A 26,659-nucleotide genomic window follows, 5' to 3' on the forward strand; every position below is an offset into this window, starting at 1 on the left:
TTTTGTTTGATCCCTTGGGGTTTTTGTAAAGCCATTCTCTGCCTTAAAGGCATTCTCAGTCTAATGAAGAAGTAGGATTTGATTCCCATATGAAGATCATGACTGTGAACTCGTAGTATATATTCATTGCCAAGTAATGGTACAGTCAAAGCTGCTACCGAGTTTGCATAAGGCAGTTCTTGTGGCCCCGGGAAGGCTTCCTGGAAGAGGTGGGATTTGCGCTTCACTTCGAGGGACAGCCAAGTGGAGAGGCTGAGGGGTGGGGAAAGGGAGTTCAGGATGACGAGGGGAGTGGGAAGACATAGGTTGAGCCGAATTGAGGGGTAGGGAGAACACGCCTGTGGGCAGTGGGGGGCTGCCGAAGGTTCTTGAGCTGGGGTGTGTTTTGGGAAAGTGGAGGTGGCACCGACAGACCTCACACTGTGCTGTATGCTGCTGCAGCAGCCGTCTTCCTTCCTGCCTGACAACCCCCCACATGTAATGAACAAGAAGCCCCTGTGAGAACATGGGAGCAGGTGATACTTCGCTGTTCTGAGCCAGACAAGATCTTCATCCTGAAGCATGATGATGCCGCATCATCGCTGTGATTGACCCACTGTCTTGATGGTAACAGTGCCAACCACAGGAAGTGAGTGCTTACTCCATGCCAGCACCGGCGCTGGGGACCTTACAAACCCCTGGTGCTTCCCAAGCCACTCACAGACCCAGCACCCCACTTACGACAAGGATAGTTTGTAATGCTGCCTTGAACCCCCTGAAACAGAATTTGTAAATAACCTATGTTATACATAGATTCAAGAAAATGGATGTCAAAACCCTAGCTATAATAGAAGGGAAAACTGAAGGAAATCAATTTATGATAAAATAATGAGTTTCAATATGTAAATGCTCAGGCGCACTGGAAAACATAATGAAGCCATCAGGTGCTGGCACCAATTACCATGAATATATTTGGATGTAAGAGAAGAGAGACAGTGTTGCACTGAATATTGTCAGGCCTTTTGCTCTGTGTGCTGTACCTTGAAATGAGAGCTAACATATATTCTTATAGAATCACCGTGAACACAACAGCTACAAATGCAGACTGATGCAGGGCTGTTGGGTGGGGGACTTTAAATTCCAGGGGTAGCATTGTTATTACTGACATGATATTGCAAAATGATAAATGACATTTGGTAAAGAACTGAGCAAAAGAGAGTACATGCATCCTCCAGTTTACATGGTAATTGCATTTCTGGAAAATTGTTCATATGTTAAAATGATGTAAAAAATACTTTGCTGTTATATGCAAAGCAGAGTTCGATTCTAGGCTTAATAATTATAAACAGCTTCTCCACTCATGCCCAAGTGTCTGGTGGGACATATGGAAATTGCAAGGAGGAGGACAGTTTTTTATTGTGCAGGTCTGCCCCATGCATTGCAGCTTTGCCAACCTTCCTAGCCCTTAGTCATTAAATGCCGCACCTCACTCTTTGTGATGAACACAAGTGCCCCCAGCCTCTCCAAGTTGCTCCTGAGAGGACAGGACTGCCTTTGTTGCAAACAACCACTTGAATTCTATTGTTTAATCTTCACACCAGTCCTTTGAAGTGAGTATTTCCCACCGCACTTTATAGATGTGCACTCTTGGGCTTAGAGAGGTGCCGTAACCTGTTCAAGGTCACAGAGCAGGAGCTGGAACCCGCTCCATTTCTCTGCCTTACTGTCACTTCTGGTACTGTGTCTGCATTTTCTGGATCCATGTACCTCCAGGGGAATGGAGCAAGCATTTATTAAACACCTACTGGGTAATGGGCAGGTAGGTGCCCTTACTGGGTAAGGTGCAGGTAGTAATGGGTGCTGGAGACAGAAGGCAAATATCTAAGATGTGGTCCCTGTTCAGCATGTGTGATAGTCCAGAGAGAGAGAGAATGTGGCCCAGTAAAAGTAAAGGAAGGGAAAAAGCTCAGTGTGCCTGGAACAGGGAACCCTCGAGAGTGGGAGGGAGACAGGCTGGACTGGTAGGTAGAGGTTTTCCTGGTAACACTTTGAGCGCAATGGAGAGTCACTGACGGGCTCAGAGTGGAGGGGTGATATGGCCAGTCTTTCTTTATAAGAGAGCCACTCTGATCGTGGGGGGTGGATTGGAGGGAGGACACTAGAGCCCTCCTGGTGCAAGTTCCGGCCGGAGAGGATGGCAGCTGAGACACGGATGCAGGTGGACAGCTTTGAGAGCTATGCAGATGTTTGAATGAAGCCACGGAAGACTGAATGTAAAGGGTCCCAAAAGAAACTCATGGGAGAAGAGGTCTTTGGGTGGCAGGCAGGGATGTCTAGAGCTTGAAGAGAGAAATGTGGAGTGATGTCAATAGCATATGTTAGAATTTCTTTGCCTGAACCCTTTGGAATTGTGTAAAAATCATGGGATTGTATGAATATGTACATTTTCTACGGTGAGTGTCTACAGCTATAATATGATTTTCAAAGTGGCCTGAGCCCCGAAATATATTTCATATGATCAAATTGATGCCATATTTCATCTGCCCTAAGATACACCATTATTTTATGTCCCAGAGGGTACCTAATATATCAAGTTAAGGATATTTACCAGAAGTAAAATACTTCCAATTAAACCCCTACACTTTGTTTTAACATTGTTGCTGTGTGACTCATCAAGTAGTCATATCAAACTCTTTGGAAGTTTCTTTATTCCCAAGGAATTGGCAAATTCTCCTGTCTTCGGTGTATTGTTTGGGAGTTTAATAGCAATTTAATTCCACGCATTGTGATCACAGAATGTGATACATCTTCATCTACTTGTGGGTATTTTCTTGTCTTAGATCCTGTAGCAGTTTGATATTATTGATGAATTCCAAAAATAGATATTGGATTATGTTTGTAATGTGATCTGTACCTGAGCATGATTGAGTTACGATTAGGGTGGTGAGTCCCCACCCCTTGATGGGTGGGGACTTGCAGATAAAAGGCATGGCAAAGAACAGAGTTGAGGGTTTCTGATGTTGGAGATTGATGCTGAAGACTTAAGCTGGAGCCCAGGGAAGGAAACTCACAGAGGAAAAAGAAGCCAGCCCCAGGAAGAAAGGAACCTTGAACCCAAAGAAAAGCAAGACCCTGGAAGGGAGGAACCCAGGAAGCCTGAACCCTTCAGCCGTTGGCAGCCATCTCTCTCTAACAAGTGAAAATAGACTTTGGTGAGGGAAGTAACTTATGCTTTATGGCCCGGTATCTGTAAGCTCCTACCCCAAATAAATACCCTTTATAAAAAGCAACCAATTTCTGGTATTTTGCATCAGCACCCCTTTGGCTGACTAATACAGATCCCTAAAGCACTCGATTGCTTCTTTGCAAGAAAGTGTGGAATTGGCGTTTTCTCTCATGATTTATATTTGCTTCCCAGTATCAAATTTCACCCTGCTTTGTTTCTGTGCCTTTCTGCCAAAAACACAGCATCATCTTTTAAAAGGCATTTTAAACACCAAAGAGCAATTAATTTAATTTAATGAAAAACTCTCTAACCCCCAAAGCCCATACCTCAACGGAAGGGCAAACGTAGGAACAGCCAAGTCCTGGGCCCTACATTCAGGCCCCGGTAATGACATCACAGCTGCCACCGGGGAGACCGCCTGACTTCAGAGACGACACTGTGAGCAGTTCTAGCAAGCTGCGCCTTAGGATTGTTGGGTCGAAGCAGAGGATACCCAGGAGGAGACTGTAAAAGAGAGGGGCAGAGAGGTCAAGGTGGAACTCAAGCAGCGTGGGAGGGGCTGCGAGGGGAGGAGGAAGCTGCGAAGGAAACAGGAGTTCCCAGAGAAGTAGGAGAAAAGCCAGGACAGCCCCACCTGGAGCAGGCCAGGGGAGGAGAGCGTTCGAGGAGACGTGGAGGGGCCCCACTTGGCAGGAGCAGCTTCTGTGGAGGGAGAAGGCTTGAGGGGAGTGTGGACTGATTGTGCATTTTCCCCTTTCCGGAGGTTTATCGTGAAGGGAGGAGAGAGAGAAGGTGGTTGCTGAAATCGAAGGTGATACAATGGGTTTGTATCTAGGGTGGCACCATTATTCCAAACAGGGACACCAGAGGAGGAACAGATGTGGGGGAGAAGATCACGGTTTTTGTTTTCAGCATGTGGAGTTTGTAAGAAACCCAGGTGGACGTGTACACAGGGAGTTGAACATACGAGTCTTAATCGCAAGAGATTAGGCTGGTGGGAGAAAGTGGAGGCCATCGGCTCGTAGCTGGCTCGTGGAACCTCAGGAGCAGAGAAGGAAACTCATGGGAGTGTGGGGAGAATAGAAGTGGGGTGAGGGCAGATTTAGGGAGTGGCTTAGACATCTGCAGAGAGCAAGCTACCACGGTGAGCTCTGGAGGGTAGGAGTTGCTCCTGATTAATTTACCTTTGCGTCCCCTAGGCCTAGCACAGCATCTGGCCCACGGCAGAAGCTAATCAAAGTGGATTGGTTGGTTGATTACCTGAAAGGAGAAGCAAAGAAATGAACCTGTAAAAGTTACTAAAAAATCATGGGGAAATCATGAAAGCAGAAAGTGAGAGGAGTCTGATGTGGAGACAGAGAAGAGGGACAGTGTTTAAAGCTGAAAAGATGGGGAGTGGGTGTAGCTCAGGGGCTGAGCGCCTGCCTCGCATGTGTGAGGTCCCGGGTTCAATGGGGAGGAAGACAAAAACCATGAAGCCGTGAGGTCTGACTAGCGGCGGGGGGGGGGGGGGGGGTCCTGGTGGCCTCTGGATTGGCTGCTCAGTAGAGAGGCGGATGGCAAAAGCCAGATTGTGTCAACTGAGGCAAGAACAGGAAGTGAGCCTAGATTATACGTTCAAGAAATGAGGCTGCATCAAGAAATGAGGCTGCGTCAAGAAAGGAAGGAGCACATTGTAGTCAGCACAGGTGGTCCGGGAGGGCTGCCTGCTTGCTTAGGACTCCTGAGGAAGGGTCCTGGAAAGCCCCACGTCCTGGGTCTAGGGGATAGCTGGGGGGCAGAGAGTCTGGTTCAGAGAAGAGGATCCGGGCAGCCCCTTGCTCTTTCTGGCTGCTGATGTTGTCCCTGAGTATGGCGCTCTCCTCCCCGTGCCTCCCCACCACGATCCGGTTTGATAGAGTAAGAGGACGCGGGATGGTGCTTCTCACCCACCAGCATCTCCCCACCAGCAAATCCCTGCCTGGGGAATGTGCACTTGCATGGTGCGCTTGGTTGCCATGGTGACACCAGCTTTCTAGTCCAAGAGAGATGAATGGGATTTAAATCATTATTAGCCAAGGTACCGAGTGTGTCTTCCAGGCAGTAAATAATAGCCCCTAATACCAGCATCAGCTTGGCTGGGCACTGCATGGAATATTTATGTTGCTTGGGCTAGTTTGGGGATTTGTGTTCACTTTTGTGGTCTTTATGGCAGAACTATGTAAAAATCAACAGCTAATCTTAATTCTCCAGCTAATCTTAATCCACCGTGACATGGGCTTCCGCGCTAGCCTGGCCACGCCCCAGGCAGTGCCGGTTGGCTGGCCCATGGACAAGGATTCGAGTCGCGGCTCAGCCATCTTAATGGCAGTGGTTGCTGTTGAAGAATGTCTCCCTAGGCGCCTGGCTTTGTGGACCCATGCAGGGCTCGTTTCTTTCCCTGGAGAGGCTAATGCGCTCTGCCTGCTCCACGTCCTGAGCCCTTCTTGGATTAAGGCATTTGTTCATGTAGCTCATTCTGGGATCAGGAATCTCTGGAGCAGCAGGGTCCCCCTCTTGCCCCCTTGAGAGCCCTGCTCCAGGAAAACGTCCCTGGCTGCACCGTGCCTGCCCCGCTCTGCCTGAGCTGCCCACTCCAGCATCACCCTGCATGCCCCTGAACTTCCACTGAGAGGTCAGTTGTAGATTTATGTCCGTATCTAAGGGTCATCTTATGCACGCTTTGCTGGCAGGGACCCGGCTCAGTCGTCAGCATGCCTTCAGAAGCCAGCACAGGGTCTGGCACACAGCGGGCTCAGTAGGCAGCTGGTGAATTGACTTACAGAATGTGCTTTGCTCTTGGATGGAGAGGCTTAAATGAGAACATGGACTGTTTACACAGAAGGCCCATTACAGACGTGTGGGCTTATCTTGCTTTGTTCCCTTCATTCTTACTGCATTATTCATCCAACTATTTGCATTCTCTCTAGGACTTTGGGAGAAGTGTTTCGGAGCCCTTATCCTACTTATCCTTGAATAGATTCCAACCTACAAGGGGAGGCAGATGTGTAAACAGCTAACTAGATTACGAGGCAGAATGCAATAAGGGGCTAAATCAAAGGAGGAAGGAAAGCTCCTCTTCATTAAGGGCTGATGGGTCAAGATACTATACCTGGAGCTGTTGAGGCAGCAACTCATGTCATTCTCACACTGGCCTTGAGAGGCAGGAACTCTTCTCCACGTTTCATAGATTAAGAACCTGAGATGCAAAAGGGTTGAATTAATCCACTGTATTATCATAATCCCCATTTTGCAGAAGAGACCAAGAAAGACAATAACTTGCCTGAGGCCAGTCACACAGATAGAAAGTGCCAGAGGCTGGGTTTGCATCTCGTTTTCCTGAGGTCAAGGCCATTCTCCTGAATCCATATGTCGTATTGCTACAGTGTATGGTGGGTTTGTAAAAGGGATGTTTCATTCTACCTGGACAGCCTATGCTGACTCTTGGAAGACCTGGTCGTATTAGTCAGCCAAAGGGCTGCTGATGAAAAATACAAGAAATCTGTTGGCTTTTCTAAAAGGTATTTATTTGGGGTAGAACCTTACAGTTACCAGGCCATAAAGCATAAGTTACTTCCCTCACCAAAGTCTGTTGCCACATGTTGGAGCAAGATGGCTGCCGGTCTCTACAAGGGTTTAGGCTTCCTCTTCCTCTGTAGTCCCAGTTTCTTCCAATCTCAGCTGCAGTCTGGGACAAGTCTTATCTCTCTCCCAGGGCTGGCTTCTCTCCAGGCTCAGCTGCTCTGCTCTCTCCACAAAGCCAGCTGTGGACTATCAGGCGAACAGCTCATCTCTCTTACAGGGGCCTCTGCCATGTCTAAGGAGACTCTCTTCCTCTGTGTTCTCCTCTGTGTGCTTACTTCCCAGGGCTCCAGCACTGAAACTCCTCCTCCCTTCTCTGTGGTACAGTTTCTCTCTCACCAAGGGGGTGGGGACTCAATGTCCACCTGACGTGGCCCAATCAAAGCCTTAATCATTATTTAATCAAGTCAAAGTGAAACCTCTGAGTCCAAAATAACCTAATCTGCCCAGAGAAACAAACCAGCTTATAAACATTATCCAATACCTATTTTTGGAATTCATAAAATATCGAATTGCTACAATGGTCACTGAACTGGTCTGGAAGGTTGGCAAGAATTTGACAGGTAGAGAAAGGGGAGAGGACGTTGCAAGGTAAAGAGCATGGCAACATGCGCAGTGCTGATGCACGCAAGGAGTGCTGTGCCACGCAAGGGTGTCCCCCGCGTAGGGGAGCCCCATGCGCAAGGAGTGTGCCCGTGAGGAGAGCCGCCCAGCGCGCAGGAGGGAGCAGCCTGCCGAGGAATGGCGCCGCCCACACTTCCCATGCCGCTGACGACAACAGAAGCGGACAAAGAAACAAGACGCAGCAAAAAGACACAGAAAACAGACAACCGGGGGAGGGGAATTAAATAAATAAATAAAAATAAATCTTTAAAAAAAAAAAAAAAAGAGCATGGCAAAAGCAAAAGCTTGCAGGGTTTGTTCAGGGAACACACAGGGAGATGAGGTGTGAGGATTCCCTGCACAGGACTGCAGTGGTTGAGCATACAGGCTTCAGAGCTGGGTGGCTCTAAGTGTGACTCTTGCTATATTGTCTGGCTTTATGAGCAAAATATTCAACTTAGGGTGTTCAGTTTCCACTTCTGTGAAATGGAAATAATAGTTTCTACCTTATAGAACTGAACTATGTAATAATAAAGCAGACAATAAATGCTGGCCCCATCATTATTAGATATCTCTTCATTGTCCTTTTCTTCTGAGCACTTCAAGCCCTCTGCTTCCAACCAGGATGTCACCAGTTGCCAAGTAGTAAGGCTATCTCAGGGTCGAAAAGGATCTTGGTGTTGATGATCTTTTTGACTCCAACAATCAGCAAGAAGAAAGGCTCACACTTTTCCTGGACTCCTAGCATGTTTTGTTTCTTGCCTTCAGTCCCCCAGCCCCTGAAGATGTCTCTGATGGTCTCACCCTTCCATTTTGATCTTTTAGAGCTGAGGAGTGGCATTTTGGGGTCAGCATCTGAGAAGTCTCAGCAACTTTTCCTCCATTAGCTGGATCTGAGCACCCCCAAAAAAAAATTCCACGTAGCCCCACATTTCCTGGTCGTGGCCCTCACCAGATCCTGGACCTCACAGAGCTTGGTGACACTCACTGTCCTCACCATCTCGAGAAAGTCTGGCTTCTGCCTTTATAGGACAAGCCTCATCCTTGTTATGTACGTGTCTGAGATGGCACAGTTGGGTCCCATCCTCCCTCTTCACTCATCAGTTAGTCCCTTCTATCCTTTCAGATTGGAATTTGGCCTTGCCTGGTTTCATCTGATAAATTTCTTCTAAGTCCTGCCTGTACCTGGCCCCTCAGTTGCCATGGCCATTGGCTGGAGTGGGACTGGAGAGGATTCTCCTCCACAAGTCTACTTTGTCTGACTCTTCATTCCAGAGTCTGGCTCCTCCAGCTCCTCTTCTGAAGTTTTTCTTCTCTCTGGGTCCCATTCACCCAGCTGTCCCCAGCCAGGAGCTAGCAGTGACCACCTCTTGTGACCAGCCTTCCCTGCCACTACATTGCCAGCTGCCGCCATCCACCAGGGAGAGGGTCCCCCAAGGGTCTTAGAGAGCCACTCACCTGTCTCCACGCACAGCCGAGACAGGGCTGACTCCAGCCCTGCTGCCCACATGCTAGAACCCCCAGTTCTCTGCCACCCAAGGCCCTGCTCTCACTGGGTGGGAGAGGCGTTGCTTATTGATCCAGTGAGAGCATGCCAAAGGCAATCGCCATTTTTCCCTTCATTGAGCAGTTTCTTTGTGTCAGGTGCTTTGCATAGTGAAAGTTAAGTACTTCTCACATCAATCTTAGAAATAAGCATTATCCTCATTTCACAGATAAGGAAGACAATGTCAGGAAGGCCTTAAAGACCTTCTAACCCATGCATGGATCTTTTTACTTGGTGATGGGTTCTGTACCAAATTTGGCCACCCCTATAATGCTCATTTTAAACTGTGGCAGAGAAGGTTAACCATGGTTTAGCCAAGAAATGGTGATATCTTGGCTGATCTGTTATATCTGGGTTTTTTTTCCATCTATTTTACTTGCTAGACCTTTCTAGTCACTTCCTGACTCCATTTCTTGTCATTCCTCATTGACTTCAGGTATAGAAGGATGGTCACTCTCATACATTCACTGACAGGAGACTCAGATCATCCTTAAAATCTTCTCTTCATGTCTGAGTCAAAAGGATCAGTGAGAATCATCTGATCCAGTGCCTTCATTTAACTAAAAAGGGGACAGACTTAGGGGCATGATCACAGAGGCAATCAGTGGTGGTTTATTTGGGTTAAAAATTTCATTTCTCATGATGGAGACCTCAAAGAGCAGTAGCTTAAACAAGAAACTCTACTTCTCTCTCACACAACAGCCCAGGTATAAGCCCAGAAGGGGCCCCAGCACCTTCTGTTCTGTTGCTGGGCCTGCCTAGCGAGCTGCTCTCGTTTATGTGGTCTACCTTGGCCTGCTGCCTTGTCCTCGTTCCAGCCAGTGGGAAGGACAAGAAGGTTGGGATGAGATATACCCCTTTCTTTTAAGGATGTGACCTTGAGGTTGTACATATTTCCTTTGTTCATATTTTAATCAGGGGAATGTACACACGTGGCCACATCTAGCAGCAAGGTCTTTTTTCGAGGTGACCATGGGTCCAGTTGGAAATTAGTGGTTTACCACTGCAGAAGAAGGGAAAGCAGATATGGGGGAGAACTCATGGTCTCTGCCACAGTGGAGATCGGACACTAGATCCTGCCACGCTGCCTGTCACCTCTAACCCTGTCCCTTCACACCTTCCCTCTTTTCCTTTGCATCTCAGCTCAGGTATTGTTTCAGTTTGCTTGCCTGTCGAAAGCAGATGCCTTAAAATGGATTGGCTTTTAACAGTGAGAATTGTGTGTGTGTGTTTGTTTTTACTTTTGTTTTTGTCTTTTTATTGTTTTTGTTTTTTGGTTTAACGGTAGGAATTTATTAGCTTACAAGCTAACAGTTCTGAGCCTGTGAAAATGTCCAAATCAGGGCATCATCAAGGTGGTGCTTTCTTCCCAAAGACTAGCTGCCCGTGATCCCTGACTCCTCTGTCACGTGGCAAGGCACATGGCAGTGTCTGCCGGTCTCTCCCCTCTCTTCCAGGTTTTGTTGCTTTCAGCTTCTCACGTTCATGCTTTCGTGGTGTTCTCTCTCTTTTTTTTTTTAAGATTTATTTATTTATTTCTCTCCCCCTCCCCCACCCCAGTTGTCTGTTCTCTGTGTCTATTTGCTGCATCGTCTTCTTTGTCTGCTTCTGTTGTTGTCAGCGGCACGGGAATCTGTGTTTCTTTTTGTTGCATCATCTTGTTGTGTCAGCTCTCCGTGTGTGCGGCACCATTCCAGGGCAGGCTGCACTTTCTTTTGTGCTGGGCAGCTCTCCTTACGGGGCGCACTCCTTGCACATGGGGCTCCCCTACGCAGGGGACACCCCTGTGTGGCAGGGCACTCCTTGTGCGCATCAGCACTGCGCATGGGCCAGCTCCACACGGGTCGAGGAGGCCAGGGGTTTGAACCGCGGACCTCCCATGTGGTAGGCGGGCGCCCTAACCACTGGGCCAAGTCCGCCGCCAGGCATTCTCTCTCTTTGTATTCATCCTGTTTATAAAGGACTCCAGTAAGAGGATTACGACCCATCCTGAATGATCTTATAGCCTTGTTATAAGATCCTACTTAAAATGGGACCACATTCTCAGGAGTAGATTAATTTTAAGAACTTGCTTTTCTGGGGTATATGTATTTTCCAACTACCACAGGGCTGATGGCATGAAAATGGATCCTCAGGCAAGCCAATGTTTTGTTCAATTATTTTAGATTCCATGCATGGGCTGACTTTCATAGCTAATGAGAATCCACTTATCATTGCACAAAAATTATAACTTTAGCTCTCTATGGAAATGTCACTGCAGTGTTAAAGTATCATTACCTCCTTGAAGAAATACTATGATTTTCTTGTGAGAACGTGCTTTTACCTATTTAGAATTGGGTTGCTTAAAACAGATAGGAAGGTTTTTTCTACATTTGTTATTTGCATTAGGACATTCTATTAACAATACCTCTGATGCTGGTGAAGATTGTGAAAAGGCAAAATGTGTCCATGGTGACCTTTTCTCTTCAGATATGCTTTCTCATAGTATCATGTTCCCAAAGATAAATGATATCTTAGTGGAGATTATGTCTGATTGTTTGGTGACTGCTATAGCATTCTTTCCTGGGTATTCAGATAGTAGTCTCTAAAAACCCAAAGGGAAAAAAATCAGTTGGTATTCAAAAGAATGATTCTGTAATAGTTGGGTGTTCAGTTCCAACCATATGGGGTGAGCAGATGCACCCCAGACACAGAGGCAAGACTGGCTGGTGACGGCAGTGGGGGAGGGGCGGGAGAAACAGTCTCCCCGGCTCGGGCAGTGGGCGGTGATGACTCACTGCCAAGAGCAGGCAAGCTGGACCCTTGAGATTAAGGCATCCTAAGGAGAATACAGGAGGTGAAACAGGAAGGCAATGACTAGCCAGATTTGAGGCAGAGAGCAGTCACTTGCTTCCTTAGTCTTCGGAGGCTTGGGGACTGCAAAGTGGGGATAGCACCTGAGTGGCGTGAAGATCAGCTAGAGATACTATGTAAAGGTCTCTGCCACGAAGTTGATGTTCCATTAACGGCAGCATCCTCTAAGGCTCTAAGGAGCCGCCTCACAGAAGGGTCAGTTCACGTCAGGACCCTGGACAGCTCCGCGGCGCCCTGCTGCTTTGGAAGGACTTGCAATTGAAAAAGGACTTTTCTGCTAGTAAACACTGTCAGAGCTGGGAAGGACCCAGAGATCATCTATCTGCTATTCTCCCCAAATACAAGAAGTGTCCTCTTGTATACGCTGTCCCTAGGCTAATTTAGTGATGCATAAGCCCAGATCAATCTATGACATTCAATCACGTCATAAGAAAATTTTTCTCTTAAAGAGAAAGGTTGAATGAGGTGCTGGTTTCTTTTTTAACACTTCTCTGACACTTGCTACTCTTGTTTTTGAACAAAGAGAAAGCGTAGCTCAGGCGCAGATCCTTCGGCAAGAATTTAATCAAATTTTGTTTTCATTGTTTATTTTTGAAATTACCCTCTGTGGTAAGAGATAATCCTTTTTCAATTTACAGTGGTGATTCAAAGCTTTCTCATTAAATATATCTATGGTAACAAAGTGTATTGATTTATAGAAAATACTAAGTAAATAAGACAAAGGTGATAATATAACACACACAAAAAAATCAGGAAAATGGTACAGGAATGATTGAAGGTTGGGTTAGTCTAACCTGGCCTCTTTACAGACAGTAAAATGCCAGCCCAGAGAGGGGGTGGAAGTTGCCCGCGTTGCCCAGCACACTGGATCTTCTGACCCTGTGGTTCTGGGTTCTTGCCCTCATGCCACCTGCTTTTCCAGTGCCTTCTGAGCAACACTGGGCCTTCCAATTAACCCCGTTACCCTGGAAAACTTGAGGAGGGATGGCCCGTCTGCAACTTGTGTGACATTCCCAGTGATCTTCCTGCTATGGAATAAGTAGCTGTATCCTGGAAATAGGGGGGGAAACACCCCACTATGCTGGGAGTGGTATGCAAATGAGCAATTAGAGCCCATTAAAACAGGATACAGTGTAATTACCACCAGTTGTGCTAACCTTTATTTCACAAGGACTTGACCTGCTAAAAGGAAATGAAACAATAAGGGGAAAACTCTTTCTTAACCACAGTGTGTGTTTGGGAAGCAGGGCTTCATTTCCCTGGGTCTGAGAGGGCTGGCAGATCAGACCCCCCACCCCAGCCCCCCACCCTGACCTCTCAGTCTTGAGCCGCTCTGGCAGGAGCAGCCTGGCTTGATGGTACCTTGTCAGAGACCTTATTGTGCCTGTCACCAAGCACTGCATAATTTAGCATAATGCCTGAGCCCTGCGGCAGCCCCTTGGCTCTTCCAGAGAAATCCGAGGGCCTTGGGTGTCTTGAAATGGACACTGAACTTTGCCAGGAAGTATCCAGCCTCCCCACCCCTGCAGTTCCTTGCCCTCCGTCTTTGGCCCTTCCTCTAAAACCAAGTCCCTTGGACTTTTCCTACCTCTAAACACACCTTTTAAAATTCAGTTCTATTTTCTGAATCCCAGCTTACTTGGCTCCAGCGTTTCTTGCTGGATGATGCACGCAGGGGCGCTCCAGCCTCAGAGCCCAGACCTCAGCCTGCGGGCTTGTTTATCCCTCCCACAAATATTTATCGAGCACTTCTCATATATGAGGCACTGCTCTGGGCACTGTGGACTCAGCAGGAAAATGAAAAACAAAAATCCCTTCCCTCGTAGAACTTGTATTTGAGAAATCATGAGCTTACGGCAATAAGACAGCCGACGGAGGCTGCCGGAATGGCTGGGGTGATGAACGTGAGAAAGGGGTCAGGCTGGACCTAGTAATTCCTCCTCTCGACCTTTGGGCTGACGGTTTGGTGTGTTGGTTAAGGAGGGAGCTCCTATAGCGAGACTAGTAAGACTTCACATGGGCCACTCTGAACCCCAGCTTTGTGACTGTAAAATGGACAGAACAATGGTGTCTCAGCTGGGACGGACGAGTCTTGGCTTTGTGGGGATTCAGACATACGCAGGACTAAGGCCGATACGGTGGGGTGCCGAGGGAGGGACAGACAGCTTCACCGTGCTGGGGAGCGGCCAGCTCTGGGAAAGGCTCCATGAAGATTGCCTCATAAGCTGGGCTCCAGAGGGTCAGTTTCCCTTGGGTGACTGAGGAGCTGGGGATGGACATTATGAACTTAAGGAAGCATGAGAAAAGACTGAAGGAACTGGCCTGGTCTGCCACAGCTGCACACCTGGGAGAGCAGAGTGGCTGGGAGAAGGGACTGAGACAAAGTCACATAGCCAGGCACTCAGCCGGGATTTGAACCCAGGGCTGTCTGACTGCAGAGCCCAGCCCATTTCACTGTACCCCACAACCTTCAAAAGTGGGGCTAGAGAGGTTAGACTCCAGTAACAGGGACGGGATGTGTCAGATTAGTATTTTTGAAACTCACATCACTGTGTGCAATTCACGCCCTGGTGCGGACAGTGGCTGAGAAGAGAGGTGACAAGGGCCGTGGCAGTGGGAATGAGGAGGGGAGGCAACTTGGGAATACAGCTGGAGATCAAATTGGCAGGGCTGGGTCACTGACTGAATGTGGAGGAAGATGAGGCAAGAGGTGAGGCTCATTCTAGCTTGAGCCCCGGGATGGTAACCTGGGGGTTCCTCCGTGTCCCAGGGGGGCAGTATTCTGTGCCCACCTCCACATCCTTGGCTAGTTCCCTGTATCCCCTTCTTGACTCTGCCTCTTCCTTGGAGTGGAGACCCAGCTCAAACAGCAGCCAAGAGAAGGCTGAGGCCCTTCTCAGGTACTGTGAGAGCCCTTTTCCAGCCTATCTTTATGGCTTGATCCTGTTTGTGGGTTGTCATGACTTAGGGAGTCTTATTCATGCACGCAAACATTCAGCAACCCTGTGCTCAAGGGTGCTTGGGTAAGACCTGCAAGCAACCCTGACAAGGTATCAATGAAAGATGGACTGCATCACGCAGGCAAATAGGTGGATTTTGTCCAGGCGGATTCTGAGGGCTGCCTGGAGTGCTATTCTTAGGCTGCATCCAGGCTCAGCTGCAAAGAGTGCTGTGATCAATTAGTGATGCCTGGCATGAGCACAGCAGGATAACTGGCAGCATGCATGTCATGTATGAGCAATCTCTGGATGACAAGATCTGTATGGATTGCTTCCATTTTGACAGTCTACAGCTGGTCTTAGGATAATGGGAGATGATGTTCAAGTGTCTGGCATGTTTGAGGGCAGATGTAGATTAGAAGGGGCTTTTAAGAGACCTGGGACAAGCAACGGATGCAGACTGTTCTTAGTCTCTGCATTTTCAACTTTCATCCCACCCTCTGCTTTTGTGCATTGCATAATGATGCCCCTAAACTACCTTTTGTACCCTGACTTGAGGCTCTCAAACCTCAGCCTACAAATGAATTTTTTTTAGCTAATGCCTGCCAGCCAGTGGTTTTGTCTTTTGGCAGCCTAACTCGTTGTCTGCACTGTGTTCTTTGGGAAACTCATTTGAATATTTATTTTCCTCACAGCTTTATGAAAGGAGTGTAAAAGTGAAGGTGCGGACAAATGTAAGCTATGGGTTATAGTTAGTAGTGATATTTTGACGATGATCTTTCAAAGCTTTTAACAAATATTTCACAACAATGCAAGGTGTTGGTGGCGGGACGATGTATGGGAGTCCAGTGTGATGACATACATGTTGGTTTTGTAAGGCTATCTACTTTGACTATACACTCATTGTTTATGTATGTTCAGGTATGAATCATATACTCCAATAAAATTTTCAAAATGAAGGTGTGGCTACCAGTGGAGGGAGAAATCATACCACTGTAATAATGGAGCATGGCCTGCTGTATACGTGGCATCTGAGGTCTGGTGCTGGTGCATTTGGCCAGGTTATAAAGAACCCCTACTGATACCCAGTCCACTCAATACAGACCAGGCAGAAGATAAGTAGCCAGTTCAAGGGCATCAGGATGGTCCCACAGTGAAGGACAAATTGCTATGATTTTCACTTGTTATGTTTTACATGGTAATGCCCCTTTCCTTAAATTTTGTGAACTTTGAGGGTTAAGATAACTAAGCTATCTCAACTTCATCTGGAACAGGTCAGGTCCTGGGCATTCTGGATAATTAATCATCTGATGTTCAGTTGAGACAAAAGTGGAAATTGTTAAGTGAAAGCAACAGACTTTTAACCTTCAATTGGTTTAAGCTTAAGCTGGTTGACCAGGGGGGGAAAAATTCAAGAACTTATATGAAATGCTGAAGATCTATCATAGATTATGCCTACAAAGCTAAGTGGAATTGGTGATTTTGTTACTCTTTTAGCTCTTCAGGCAGGAACCATCAACTCTTATCCATTGCTGGCATCTTGTTTGAGTATTACGTGTCTGACCTATGTTCACCTTTTCTGGATTATGTTATATTTCACAGTGAGAGGTTGTGTGGATCACCTGAAGTGTTGATTGGAAACTGATGGCTGATTTGGAAAGAGGGATGTGGGAAATGGTAGGGGCAGGGTGGTGAGTGGGAGGATGCTGCTGGTCCTTACCATAAAATAGAGCTAGTGTCTGCATAAAATAGTCCAGCCTTTCAGGCTGTGTTTGCAGGACTCCCAGTCCCCCCCTCTTGTGGTCCCCCCCCCACTTGTGGCTTTTTCGTGCTGTCTGCTCTCTGTGTCCATTCACTGTGTGTTCTTCTGTGTCTGTATTTTATTTATTTCCCTCCCCCCCCCTTGCGGCTTGCTTGTTGTCTGCTCTCTGTGTCCATTCGCTGCGTGCTTTTCTGTGTTTTTGCTTTGTCTCTCTTTTTGTTGCATTACCTTGCTGAGTCGGTTCTCCGCAGTGCTTGCGGGCCAGGTGGCTCCACGGTGCTTGCAGGCGAGCCTGCCTTCACAAGGAGGCCCTAGGACAGAAACCTAGGGCTTCCCATATGGTAGGCGGGAGCCCAACTGATTGAGACACAGCCGCTTCCCCTCATGTACTTTCTGTTTCCTATTTTTGATATCCGGAATGTACTTCTCTCCCTGGGCTTAAATCCTTGCTCTGTCGCTCACTAACTGAATTACCACTCTGATCCCTAAAATGGGGTAAATAGCACTCTATTTGCATGTATGTCCTGAGGATTAATATACAGCCTGACGTTGAAGCCAGCCAGGTCTGCCTGTGAATCCTGCATCTGTTATTCCTTAGCTGGGTGACCCTGGGCAAATTATTCATCTTTGACTCTCAAGTCAGATATGAAAAAAAGAGCTTATCTATGCCTGTTCAGAGAACGGATGCATTTTGTTGATGTGCTAATAGTTGGTAACAAATGTAGTCTGAGAGGCTGCACTTGAGCTAGGGGAATTTAGGTAGTAGATATTAGAGCATAGGTGCATTATCTGGGGAACTTGGGCCTCTGAACCCTCAAAGATTGTACCCAAATCTGTGTCTACGCAGACTTGGGGGTGCAGGGAAGGGAGAGGGTCCCTTAAAACGGTCCATGGCCCCCAAATATTGACAAGTCTAAACAGATGGGAAGGCAGACTCCATAGAATAGAGAGAAGCAAACTATGGGAGCAGAGGATGGGACAAAGAAGAAAATATCAGACACTGTCCTGCAGTGGGGGATGGGGTACAGCGCTTGCATGTAACCCCCATGGCAGGAGCCCCAGCAAGCTGGGAAGCCACTGCCATTTCCTTCTAAATAGCTCCTGTGCAAGAAAGCTCAGGGAAGGTTTTTGTTTCTTTCATCATCTCAGTTCTCTCACGGAATCCATGGGCTGAAAAGGCTTCCAGATTATGTCTGCTCACTTGCCTCCAAGTAGACCAACCCAAAGTGACGCCAGACAAGCAGAAAGTAGAGCCTTTCATGCCACAAAGTTTTCCTTTCCTTCTTTTATCCTATGCTATGCTGTGCTATGCTATGCTGTGCTATGCTGTGCCATCCTATGCTATGCTGTGCTATGCTATGTTACACTATTTTATACTTATTCTATGCTGCTCTATGCTATGCTGTGCTGTGCTATCCCATGCTGTGCTGTGCTATGCAATCCTATGCTATACTATTCTATACTATCTTATGCTATGCTGTGCTATGCTATGTTACACTATTTTATACTTATTCTATGCTGCTCTATGCTATTCTATGCTATGCTGTGCTGTGCTGTGCTATCCCATGCTGTGCTGTGCTATGCAATCCTATGCTATACTATTCTATACTATCTTATGCTATGCTGTCCTATGCTATGTTATCCTATGCTATCTGTAGCAGTTTGATGTGGTTATGAATTCCAAAAATAGATATTGGATTATGTTTGTAATCTGGTCTGTACCTGGGCATGATTAAGTTATGATTAGCCACATCATTAGGATGTTGAGTCCCCTACCCTTGGTGGATGGGGACTCACAGATAAAAGGCACGGCAAGGACAGAGTTGAGGGTTTTTGATGTTGGAGTTTTGATGTAGGAGTCTGATGCTGAAGCCTTAAGTGGAGCCCCAGGAAGTAAGCTCACAGAGGAAAGAGAAGCAAGCCCTAGGAAAAGAGGAACACTGAGCCCAGGAAGAAGCAAGCCCTGGGAAGAGGGGAACTCTGAACCCCAAAAGAAGCAAGACCCTAGAAGGGAGGAACCCAGGAAGCCTGAACCCTTGCAGATGTCAGGAGCCATCTTGCTCCAACATGTGAAAATAGACTTTGGTGAAGGAAGTAACTTATGATTTATGACCTGGTATCTGTAAGCTCCTACCCCAAATAAATACCCTTTATAAAAGGCAACCAATTTCTGGTATTTTGCATCAGCACCCCTTTGGCTGACTACTACAGAATTTGGTAACAAGGGGTGGGGAACTGTTTTTGCAATTACCGAAATGCTGGAATGGTTTTATAAATGGGTAAGGGGTATTTTTTGGAGGAATTGTGAGATGCTTGGAAGAAAAGACCTGCGGTCACCCCTCGGGCTGAAGTGTGGTTTGCTGGCCTGGCGGGGGAGCAGCCACGGCAGGCCAAGCCGCTGCCCCCATAATAGGGTGGCTGGTCGGACTCACCGCCACCCCTGAAGGGAGCTTGGCATGGGCGCAGAGTGCCCTCAGGTCTCCCCTTCTCGGCAGCCATGCTTCCGCGGCCGCCCCTTCTCCCAGATGGCGCCACCCGATGCCTGTGGGGCGGCACCCTTCTTCTTCCTTCTCCCTGCACAGGCGCAGGGCGGAAAAATCCAGTCTGCCCTTTTCCCCTCCCCCGACAGCAGCAACAGCCAGGCGTGGGTGGGAAACTCAAGTCTGCCCTCCACCCCAGCAACAGCAGCCACCAATCCCTAAACCCTGCCCCTTCCCCCAGCAACAGCGACAGCCAATCCCTAACCACCACCCCTCCCCCGTCCAGTACCGCCCACTGACCTTTCTCCGGCAACCAATCAGAACAGGGCGTGGCTTCGACCAATCAGCCTTCCCCAGCCCCTATAAAACTGTTGCCTCTCCCTCAATAAAGTGGACTTGCGTGTTTACCTTGTCTCCGCGGTAGTTCTTCTGCCGTGCGCCCTCCAGTCCTGAGAGCCCCCAACAAGGGCCTGGCCTCCCTTGTCCCCAGTTCATCGCCTGCTTCTCCGGGTGACCCCTTCATCGCCGGCTTCGCCGGGCGACCCCGTCAGCCGAACCGCGCAACCCCTGTGAGACCGACCCCTCGTCTGCTGCCGGACTGACCCCTCGTCCCAAGCGGGACCGACCCCTCGTCCAGAGCTGGACCGACCCCTCGTCCGCAGCCAGACCCCACCTCTACCGACCGAGCAAGCCGCCGCAAAGACCTGCAGTGCATTGAAGAGACTGTTGATAGCAATGTGGATGCTAAAGAGACTTTTTATGGTGCCTCAGATAAATGATGAAATTATTATTGGAAACTGGAGGAAAGATGATCCATGTTTTAAAGTTGCAGAGAACTTAACAAGATTAACTCCTGGTGTTTTATGGAAGGCAGAATTTGAAAATGGCGAGCCTGGGCATTTAGCTGAAGAAGTTTGCAAAGCAAACCTGGAGAATGCAACTTAGCTTCTGCTTGCAGCTTATAGCAAAATGCTAGACAAGAGAGAGATGCTGAGGACTGAACTGTCGGGCACAAAGAAAACAGAAACTGATTCTGGAAATTCCAAGCCTCTGGAAAGCAAGCTCCCAGATGAAAGTGCCCCATTGGAGGACTTAACTAAACTTGGAACTGGTAAATCAAGACTGAAGATGCAGTTATCTAGGAAAGACTTGTGGAAAGTATTATTGTCTGATGGCTTGGATTCCTGCTCTTTCATGCTAAACCAACAAGGTTTTTGAGAGAGCTGTATGAACAAAACCAGTGTCAGCCTGGAACAAAAAGGACACGGAAAGGAGAAATTGAAGGGGAAACGACTTCAAGGGGAAAACCATGGAAGCTGAGGTCTGGAATTAGGACATCACCTTGGGCCAAGAGAGGAACCCCACCCAAGTGTACAGAGAGGGTGAGTTTGCCCCAGCAGTTAAAGAGGGTGAATGTTCCTACCTGATGTTCTGGGAGAGTTTTGCTGCCACAGGGTGCAGCTAGGGTGGAGCACATTCCCCAAGGATTAGGGCAGTTAAGGTCAGCACCCCACATGTCTAGAGGGGTGGACTTGTCCCCCAAAGGTTAGGGAAGGCCAGGTGGTCAACTCATTGCTCTGAGAGGATTGAGCCTATATGCCAAAGGTTAGGGGAATGTTGTCTTCACATCACTGTACTAAAGGGGTTAATACTCTAACCCAAAGATTGGGTAAGATGTGTCAAGCACCCCAACACTCTTGGAGGGAGAGGTCTAGAATGTGGCCAGCACCCAGATGCTTGATAAGGGTGGAACCAAGAAAATGGCCATTGGGTAAGCATGTGGAAAGGGTGGGTTCCTATAAGGCGGCAAGGAGAAGAAACCATCATTTTAAGAATGACTAACAGACTGAAATCAAATGGAGGATGCCCTGTGAGTTTACTGAACAGTAGAGGACCCATGACTCATGTTTCCCCTCACTTTCTCCCAATTGTAATGAAAATGTTTATCCTTTGTCTGTCCATTTGTGTATTGGAAATAGATAAACTGTTTTGTAAGTTTCAGGGATCTATAAGGTCTATAGCAGATGGGACTTTTCCCCAAGACAAACTGTATTTCTTTAAATTGATAATGATATGATTTAGTACTTGCATTGCTGCTGATTTAATGTTTTTTTCAAATATTGTAATATCTTTTTGGAATTCAGAGGGTGGAGTGCAGCAGTTTGATATGGTTTTGAATTCCAAAACTAGATATTGTAATCAGATTTGTAATCTGGTCTGTGCCTGGGCATGATTAAGTTATGATTAGGGCTTTGATTGGGCCATGTCATTAGATAAAGGCATGGCAAAGAACAGAGTTGGAAGGCTTTTGATGTTGGAGGTTGATGCTGAAGCCTTATGCTGGAGCCCTGAGAAGTAAGCTCACAGAGGAAAGAAAAGCAAGCCCCAGGAAGAGAGGAACCCTGAGCCCAGAGAGAAGCAAGACCCTGGAAGGAGGAACCCAGGAAGCTTGAACCTTCTCAGACATTGGCAGCCATCTTGCTCCAACACGTGAAAATAGACTTTGGTGAAGGAAGTAACTTTTCTTTATGGCCTGGTATCTGTAAGCTCCTACCCCAAATAAACATCCTTTATAAAAGGCAACCAATTTATGGTATTTTGCATCGGCACCCCTTTGGTTGACTAATACACTATCCTATACTATCTTATGCTCTGCTATCCTATCCTATGTTCTGCTATCCTGTGCTAGGCTGTGCTAGCTATGCTGTGTTGTGCTATCCATGCTCTGCTATGCTATCCTATATTACCTTATGCAATGATATCCTATGCTATGCTTATGCTATCCTATCCTATCCTATCCTATTCTATTCTATGCTATGCTGTTCTGTCCTGTGCTGTCCCATGCTGTGCTATGCTATGCTATGCTATACTATATTGTCTTATGCTATGCTGTCCTGTGCTACGCTATGCTTATGCTATCCTATCTTATGCTCTGCTATCCTATACTAGGCTATGCTATGCTATGCTCTGTTGTGCTATCCCATGCTGTGCTATGCTATACTATGTTTTACTATACTATATTATACTATCTTATGCTATGCTTATGCTATCCTATCCTATCCTGTGCTATGCTATGCTATGCTGTGCTATGCTATACTATTCTACACTATCTTATGCTATGCTTATGCTATGCTATCCCATTCTATACTGTGCTATTCTGTTATCCTGTCCTATCCTACACTATACTACGCTATCCTATGCTATGATATCCTGTGCTGTGTTATGCTATGCTCTCGTATCCTATGCTACTCTCTATTCTGCTATGCTATGTTATGCGATGCTATCCAATGCTATGCTGTGCTGTTCTATGCTATGCTCTTTTATGCTCTCCTCTGCTAGGCTATGCTATCTTATGCTGTCCTATCCTATGCTATGCTTTGATGTGCTGTGCTATGCTATTCTATGCTGTCCTGTGCTATCCTATGCTATGCTAGCCTATCCTGTCCTATCTTTGGCTACGCAGAAATGATTTTCATTAAGAACAATGTTTTTTAAAAATGTGGGTCTTGGCCCTTTGATGAATTATGAAATTAAAAAACAAAACATATAACTGTACAACAAAAATAGTGAACCTAATGTAAATTATGTACTATAGTTAGTAGTATAATTACAGTAATAGCCTTTCTTTGGTTATAATAAAGGTACCACATTAATGCAAAATGTTAATAGTATGGAACACTGGGAAGCAGATATAGGGGGACTCTCTCCTTTCTGCATGATTTTTCTGTAAACCTACAACTGCTCTAATAAAAAAGAAAAAAAAGGGCAGGTCTTGGCCCATCGGTGATTTATGAAATGACTGCGGTGGGTCATGATCAGCTTTTTTTTAAAAAAAAAAACATGAACTAGAACATGATAGAAAACTCCTGAGTGCACCACATAGCAGAGTAAGTCTTGATTGGGAAACTCCTGTTTCAGCTGTCTGTGACTGGGTTGTGATATAACCTTTCTGTCCATGGGTTGTGGTCAGAAACATTTCAGAATTGCTAGGCTCCAGTCCTGGGCTTGGAACATAGCAGGCCCTCCCCAGATAAAACAAATATTAAACGAATATTGTTTCTCCTTCTATAAAGAACCAGCGCTTTATAAAAAAAAGTGGCTAGAGATGGGCGGGAGAGCAGGCTGAGTCCAGGACTCGGTGCGACGCGCTGCGCTGGATAGCCCCTCTTCTGCTTGCTCCCGCCACAGGGCTGTAATCCCCCGCTTGACGCTGTCCTCTCTTCTCCTGGGCAGGTCGTGTACGTCACCGCGACATTTCCCTACATCATGCTTCTTATCCTCCTGATCCGAGGGGTGACGCTGCCCGGAGCCTCTGAAGGCATCAAGTTCTACCTGTACCCCGACCTCTCCCGCCTCTCTGACCCACAGGTAAGAGGTGCTCAGAGCCCCCTGCCACCACCAGGATGCCTTCTGCAGGGTCCGTACCCCAGCGTGGGGGACCAACGGCTGGCTTCCCACCCCCAGGCCGTTGGAAGCCATGCATCCCTTCCCAGAACAACATTTTTAAATGCATAAAATAAAATATGTAGGAAATCACACATATTGAAGTATAACATGGTAAAATATGTGCTTCTTTACTAGTATATTGAATCAAGATCCAGTAGCAGGAGCTAACAGCTGCCATGATTCCGAAGCAGCCATTAGCATAAAGGATATTTCAAGATATCTATATTGTGGTATGAAAATATCTGAGGTTTCTACTGCTAACAGCACTGCCGTTTTTCATCTGCATTCATAATTCAGGGAAATGCTGAAATTCCGTGAGAAGTTAGTGAAAATCAAAGCATTTTTTTCCCCCATCTCACTCTCAGATGGCTGCAATGGTGCAACTCAGTGAGAGAAAAGGGGTCTAGGTTGGCATTGATTTTTCCTCTGTGGGGTAGCGCACAGAAAGAACGTACTTGGAGAGAACTTGCTCCCCGCTTAGTTGTCTTGGGTGAAGCAGTGACAGTTCAGAGAAGGAGGTCATTTATGCTTTGCTGTTTATACTTATGCTTCTCTAAGTGGGTATGCAGTGGTGTGCTGGGAGGTGATTAAACCAGAAAATGAAAATGTGGCGTCTTACTAGCCCAATGGTTACTCATTAGAAGTTTCTAAAAAATTCCAACACCCAGACCACAACCCAGATCAATTAAAATAAGTTCTCTGGGGGTCACCCCCTGGCATCCATATTTTTAAAGACCCCCACATCATCCCAATTTGCAAAATGTCTTACTCAAAGACAGTAGAGTTGGGAGGGGGGACACATTTTTCTATTAAAACCAATATGGTTAGACCATGCAGCAAATGTGGAATCTGCATAAAAATTTTCAAACAGAACGTGAGGCTTGTAAGAAATTTCAAGTGTCTGTCTGTAGCTTCCAGCCACCCACTTTTAGAGGAACTTGGGTGGAAAGATTTATGGAGTGTCTCAGCTGTATCTCATAGTGGTTAATTAAAGCAGACAGCGGAGTGGCAACGTGTGCTGGGATTTTTTTCCCCCTCTTCTCTCAGTTTGCCATGCCTCGGGCTGGTCTCTTTGACCTTGAAGCTCAGAGCACCACCATGCACCTGAAGGCAGCATCCTGAATCAGAGGCAGAATCCCTAGGAAGCAGGAAATTAGCTCCCGACTGCTGGCCTTGCCAACCCCAACCTCTGATGGTCAAGGCTCAGTTGAGGCAGTTTTGGAAAACCTATTTCCACAGTCACCAGTCTGTGCGTTTTTGTTAGGCACAATTCTGCCTTGATCAAAGACCAATGTCCTGTTCTGTCTTCTGCTCCTGGACTCTTTACTGGACTTCAAGGTCATCAGTCAAGAGGTTCCGAGCACTGCCCAGAGGTGAGCAAACCTACCTGATCATCGGAATCCCTCGGAGCTTAATAAAGATGCAGACTCCAGTCTCTACCCCTGGAGATTCCGGGTCAGTGGGTCTGAGATGGTGCCTGGGAATCTATATTCTTAAGAAGCTTCAGAGGTGATGATGATGATCAGAAAGATCTGGGAGTATGCAGGTGTGTGCAAACACATGCACATTCACACAAACACACACACACACACAGCCAGCACAAACGTGAGGCCCAGGCAGTTCTCCGTTCAGCTCATCTGCCCGAATCATCCCAGTTTCTTACTGTTTCTTTTCTTTTTGGCATTGGCTACCAGGCCAGTGCTTGTCTGCAAGGCTCTTCTCCAGAGTGGTCACTTGGATAGTGGAAAATACTAGAAATTGGGACGTGGCTTCTGCTTCTGGTTCTGCCACTGATCCCAAGTGACTTTGGGCAAGTTCTTTCCCACTTTTCCCTTCTGGTCCTCAGTTTCTCCACTGATTAAAGATTTGAATTCATTCAGTGGTTTTCAAAGTGGGTATGGGTTTTCCGTGAGTATCGGTTGGCAAACTATGGCCTGCAACCCAAATCCTGCCTTCTGCCTGGTTTTGGAAATCAAGTTTTACGGGAACACAGCCGTGCTTATTTGTTTACACACTATCTATTTCTGCTTTCACACTACAAGGACAGAGCTGAAGAGTTGAGACAGTTGTATGACCTACTGTGGTGGGGGTCCCAAGACCACCCATACATTCGGTGATTCCCTGGAAGGACTCACAGGACGCAGAAGCAGTTATACTCATAGAAATGGTTTATTTCAGTGATCACCAAGGGAAGAAGATGCATCGGGCGGATCTGGAAGAATCCTATGCTCACTCTCTTCCTCCCGCCTTGGAGGGGTCCCACAGAACATGCCCCTTTCTCCAGCAGTGCAGTGCAGCAGCACACGGGCAATGTTTCTGCCCAGAGGAGCCTGCTGGAGACCCAAAGTCCAAGGTTGTGATTGGCGGCTGGTCACACGCACTCTCTGCCCGCGTGATCAATCACAATCTGCAAATCCCACGCTCTCGGAAGGCACGCCGGTGCCTACCACCTGCTCGTCCCAGCAGTCCAGGCAGGCTGGCGCAGCGGAATTCCGCGCTCCTGCCTTGAGGAGCAGCTTCGTTCCATCGGGAACATTTTAAAAGCCAAGTCCCCAGACACCAGTCAAGGGCCAGCCGCGCCAGCAGGCCCTGCTCATGAGCACGGGGCCTGCCGGGTCAGCTCTTTCCTGCACACCTGCCAAACCTCAAAGCCTTCCCGGTTAGGCCTTTATGGACTGTGTGTCTCTCCCCGGCCCTGGGACATCCTGGGGCGGTTGAGGGGGGATGCCGATGGGCGGGCTCCATGGCCCTGCCCTATCCCCGGCCCTGGCCAGGCTTCTCTCCGCCTCTGCTGTTGCCCCTGTGCAGACCACCGCCGTCTTCCACTTGCTCTTCCAAAAGTGGCTCTTGACTCCACCAGACCATCGCCCGTTCAGCCGCAGAGTGATCTTTTCTAAGTGTGAATCCGATGGCATCTCTTTGCTCAAACCCTCCTGGGGTACGCCGTGGTGTCTGATCCCCCGTGAACTGCCTCCTCGTCACATTCCCTATCGCCGTCCCCTCTTTCAGGTTATTCCAGGTATCGGCCTCCTTTCTGGACCTCAGGTATGAATGATCTTCCTGCCTCAGGACCTTTGCACTTCCTGAACTCTCCCTTTTCCTTCCCCAAACTCTCTTTCCCACCTTGCCTAACACCCACTCATCCTTGAGGACCTTAGGCAAGTCCTTCCCCACTGCCAACCGCGCATCCCCCTAGCAGCCTGTACTTCTTTTCCAAAGCAGCTT

At 47.5% G+C, this 26,659-nt stretch overlaps 1 protein-coding gene across 1 annotated transcript in view; it reads left to right on the forward strand.

Moving 5' to 3' along the window:
* The window catches only part of SLC6A11 (solute carrier family 6 member 11), a 146,757-nt gene that overhangs the window by 55,087 nt on the left and 65,011 nt on the right, over nucleotides 1-26,659 (forward strand). The window contains exon 6 of the mRNA XM_004469541.4: nucleotides 23,222-23,356. Within this exon, the coding sequence (XP_004469598.3) occupies nucleotides 23,222-23,356 (135 nt within the window). The remainder of the gene's footprint in view (nucleotides 1-23,221; nucleotides 23,357-26,659) is intronic.

Source organism: Dasypus novemcinctus, chromosome 26 (genome assembly GCF_030445035.2).
Source record: "Dasypus novemcinctus isolate mDasNov1 chromosome 26, mDasNov1.1.hap2, whole genome shotgun sequence".
NCBI lineage: Eukaryota > Metazoa > Chordata > Mammalia > Cingulata > Dasypodidae > Dasypus > Dasypus novemcinctus.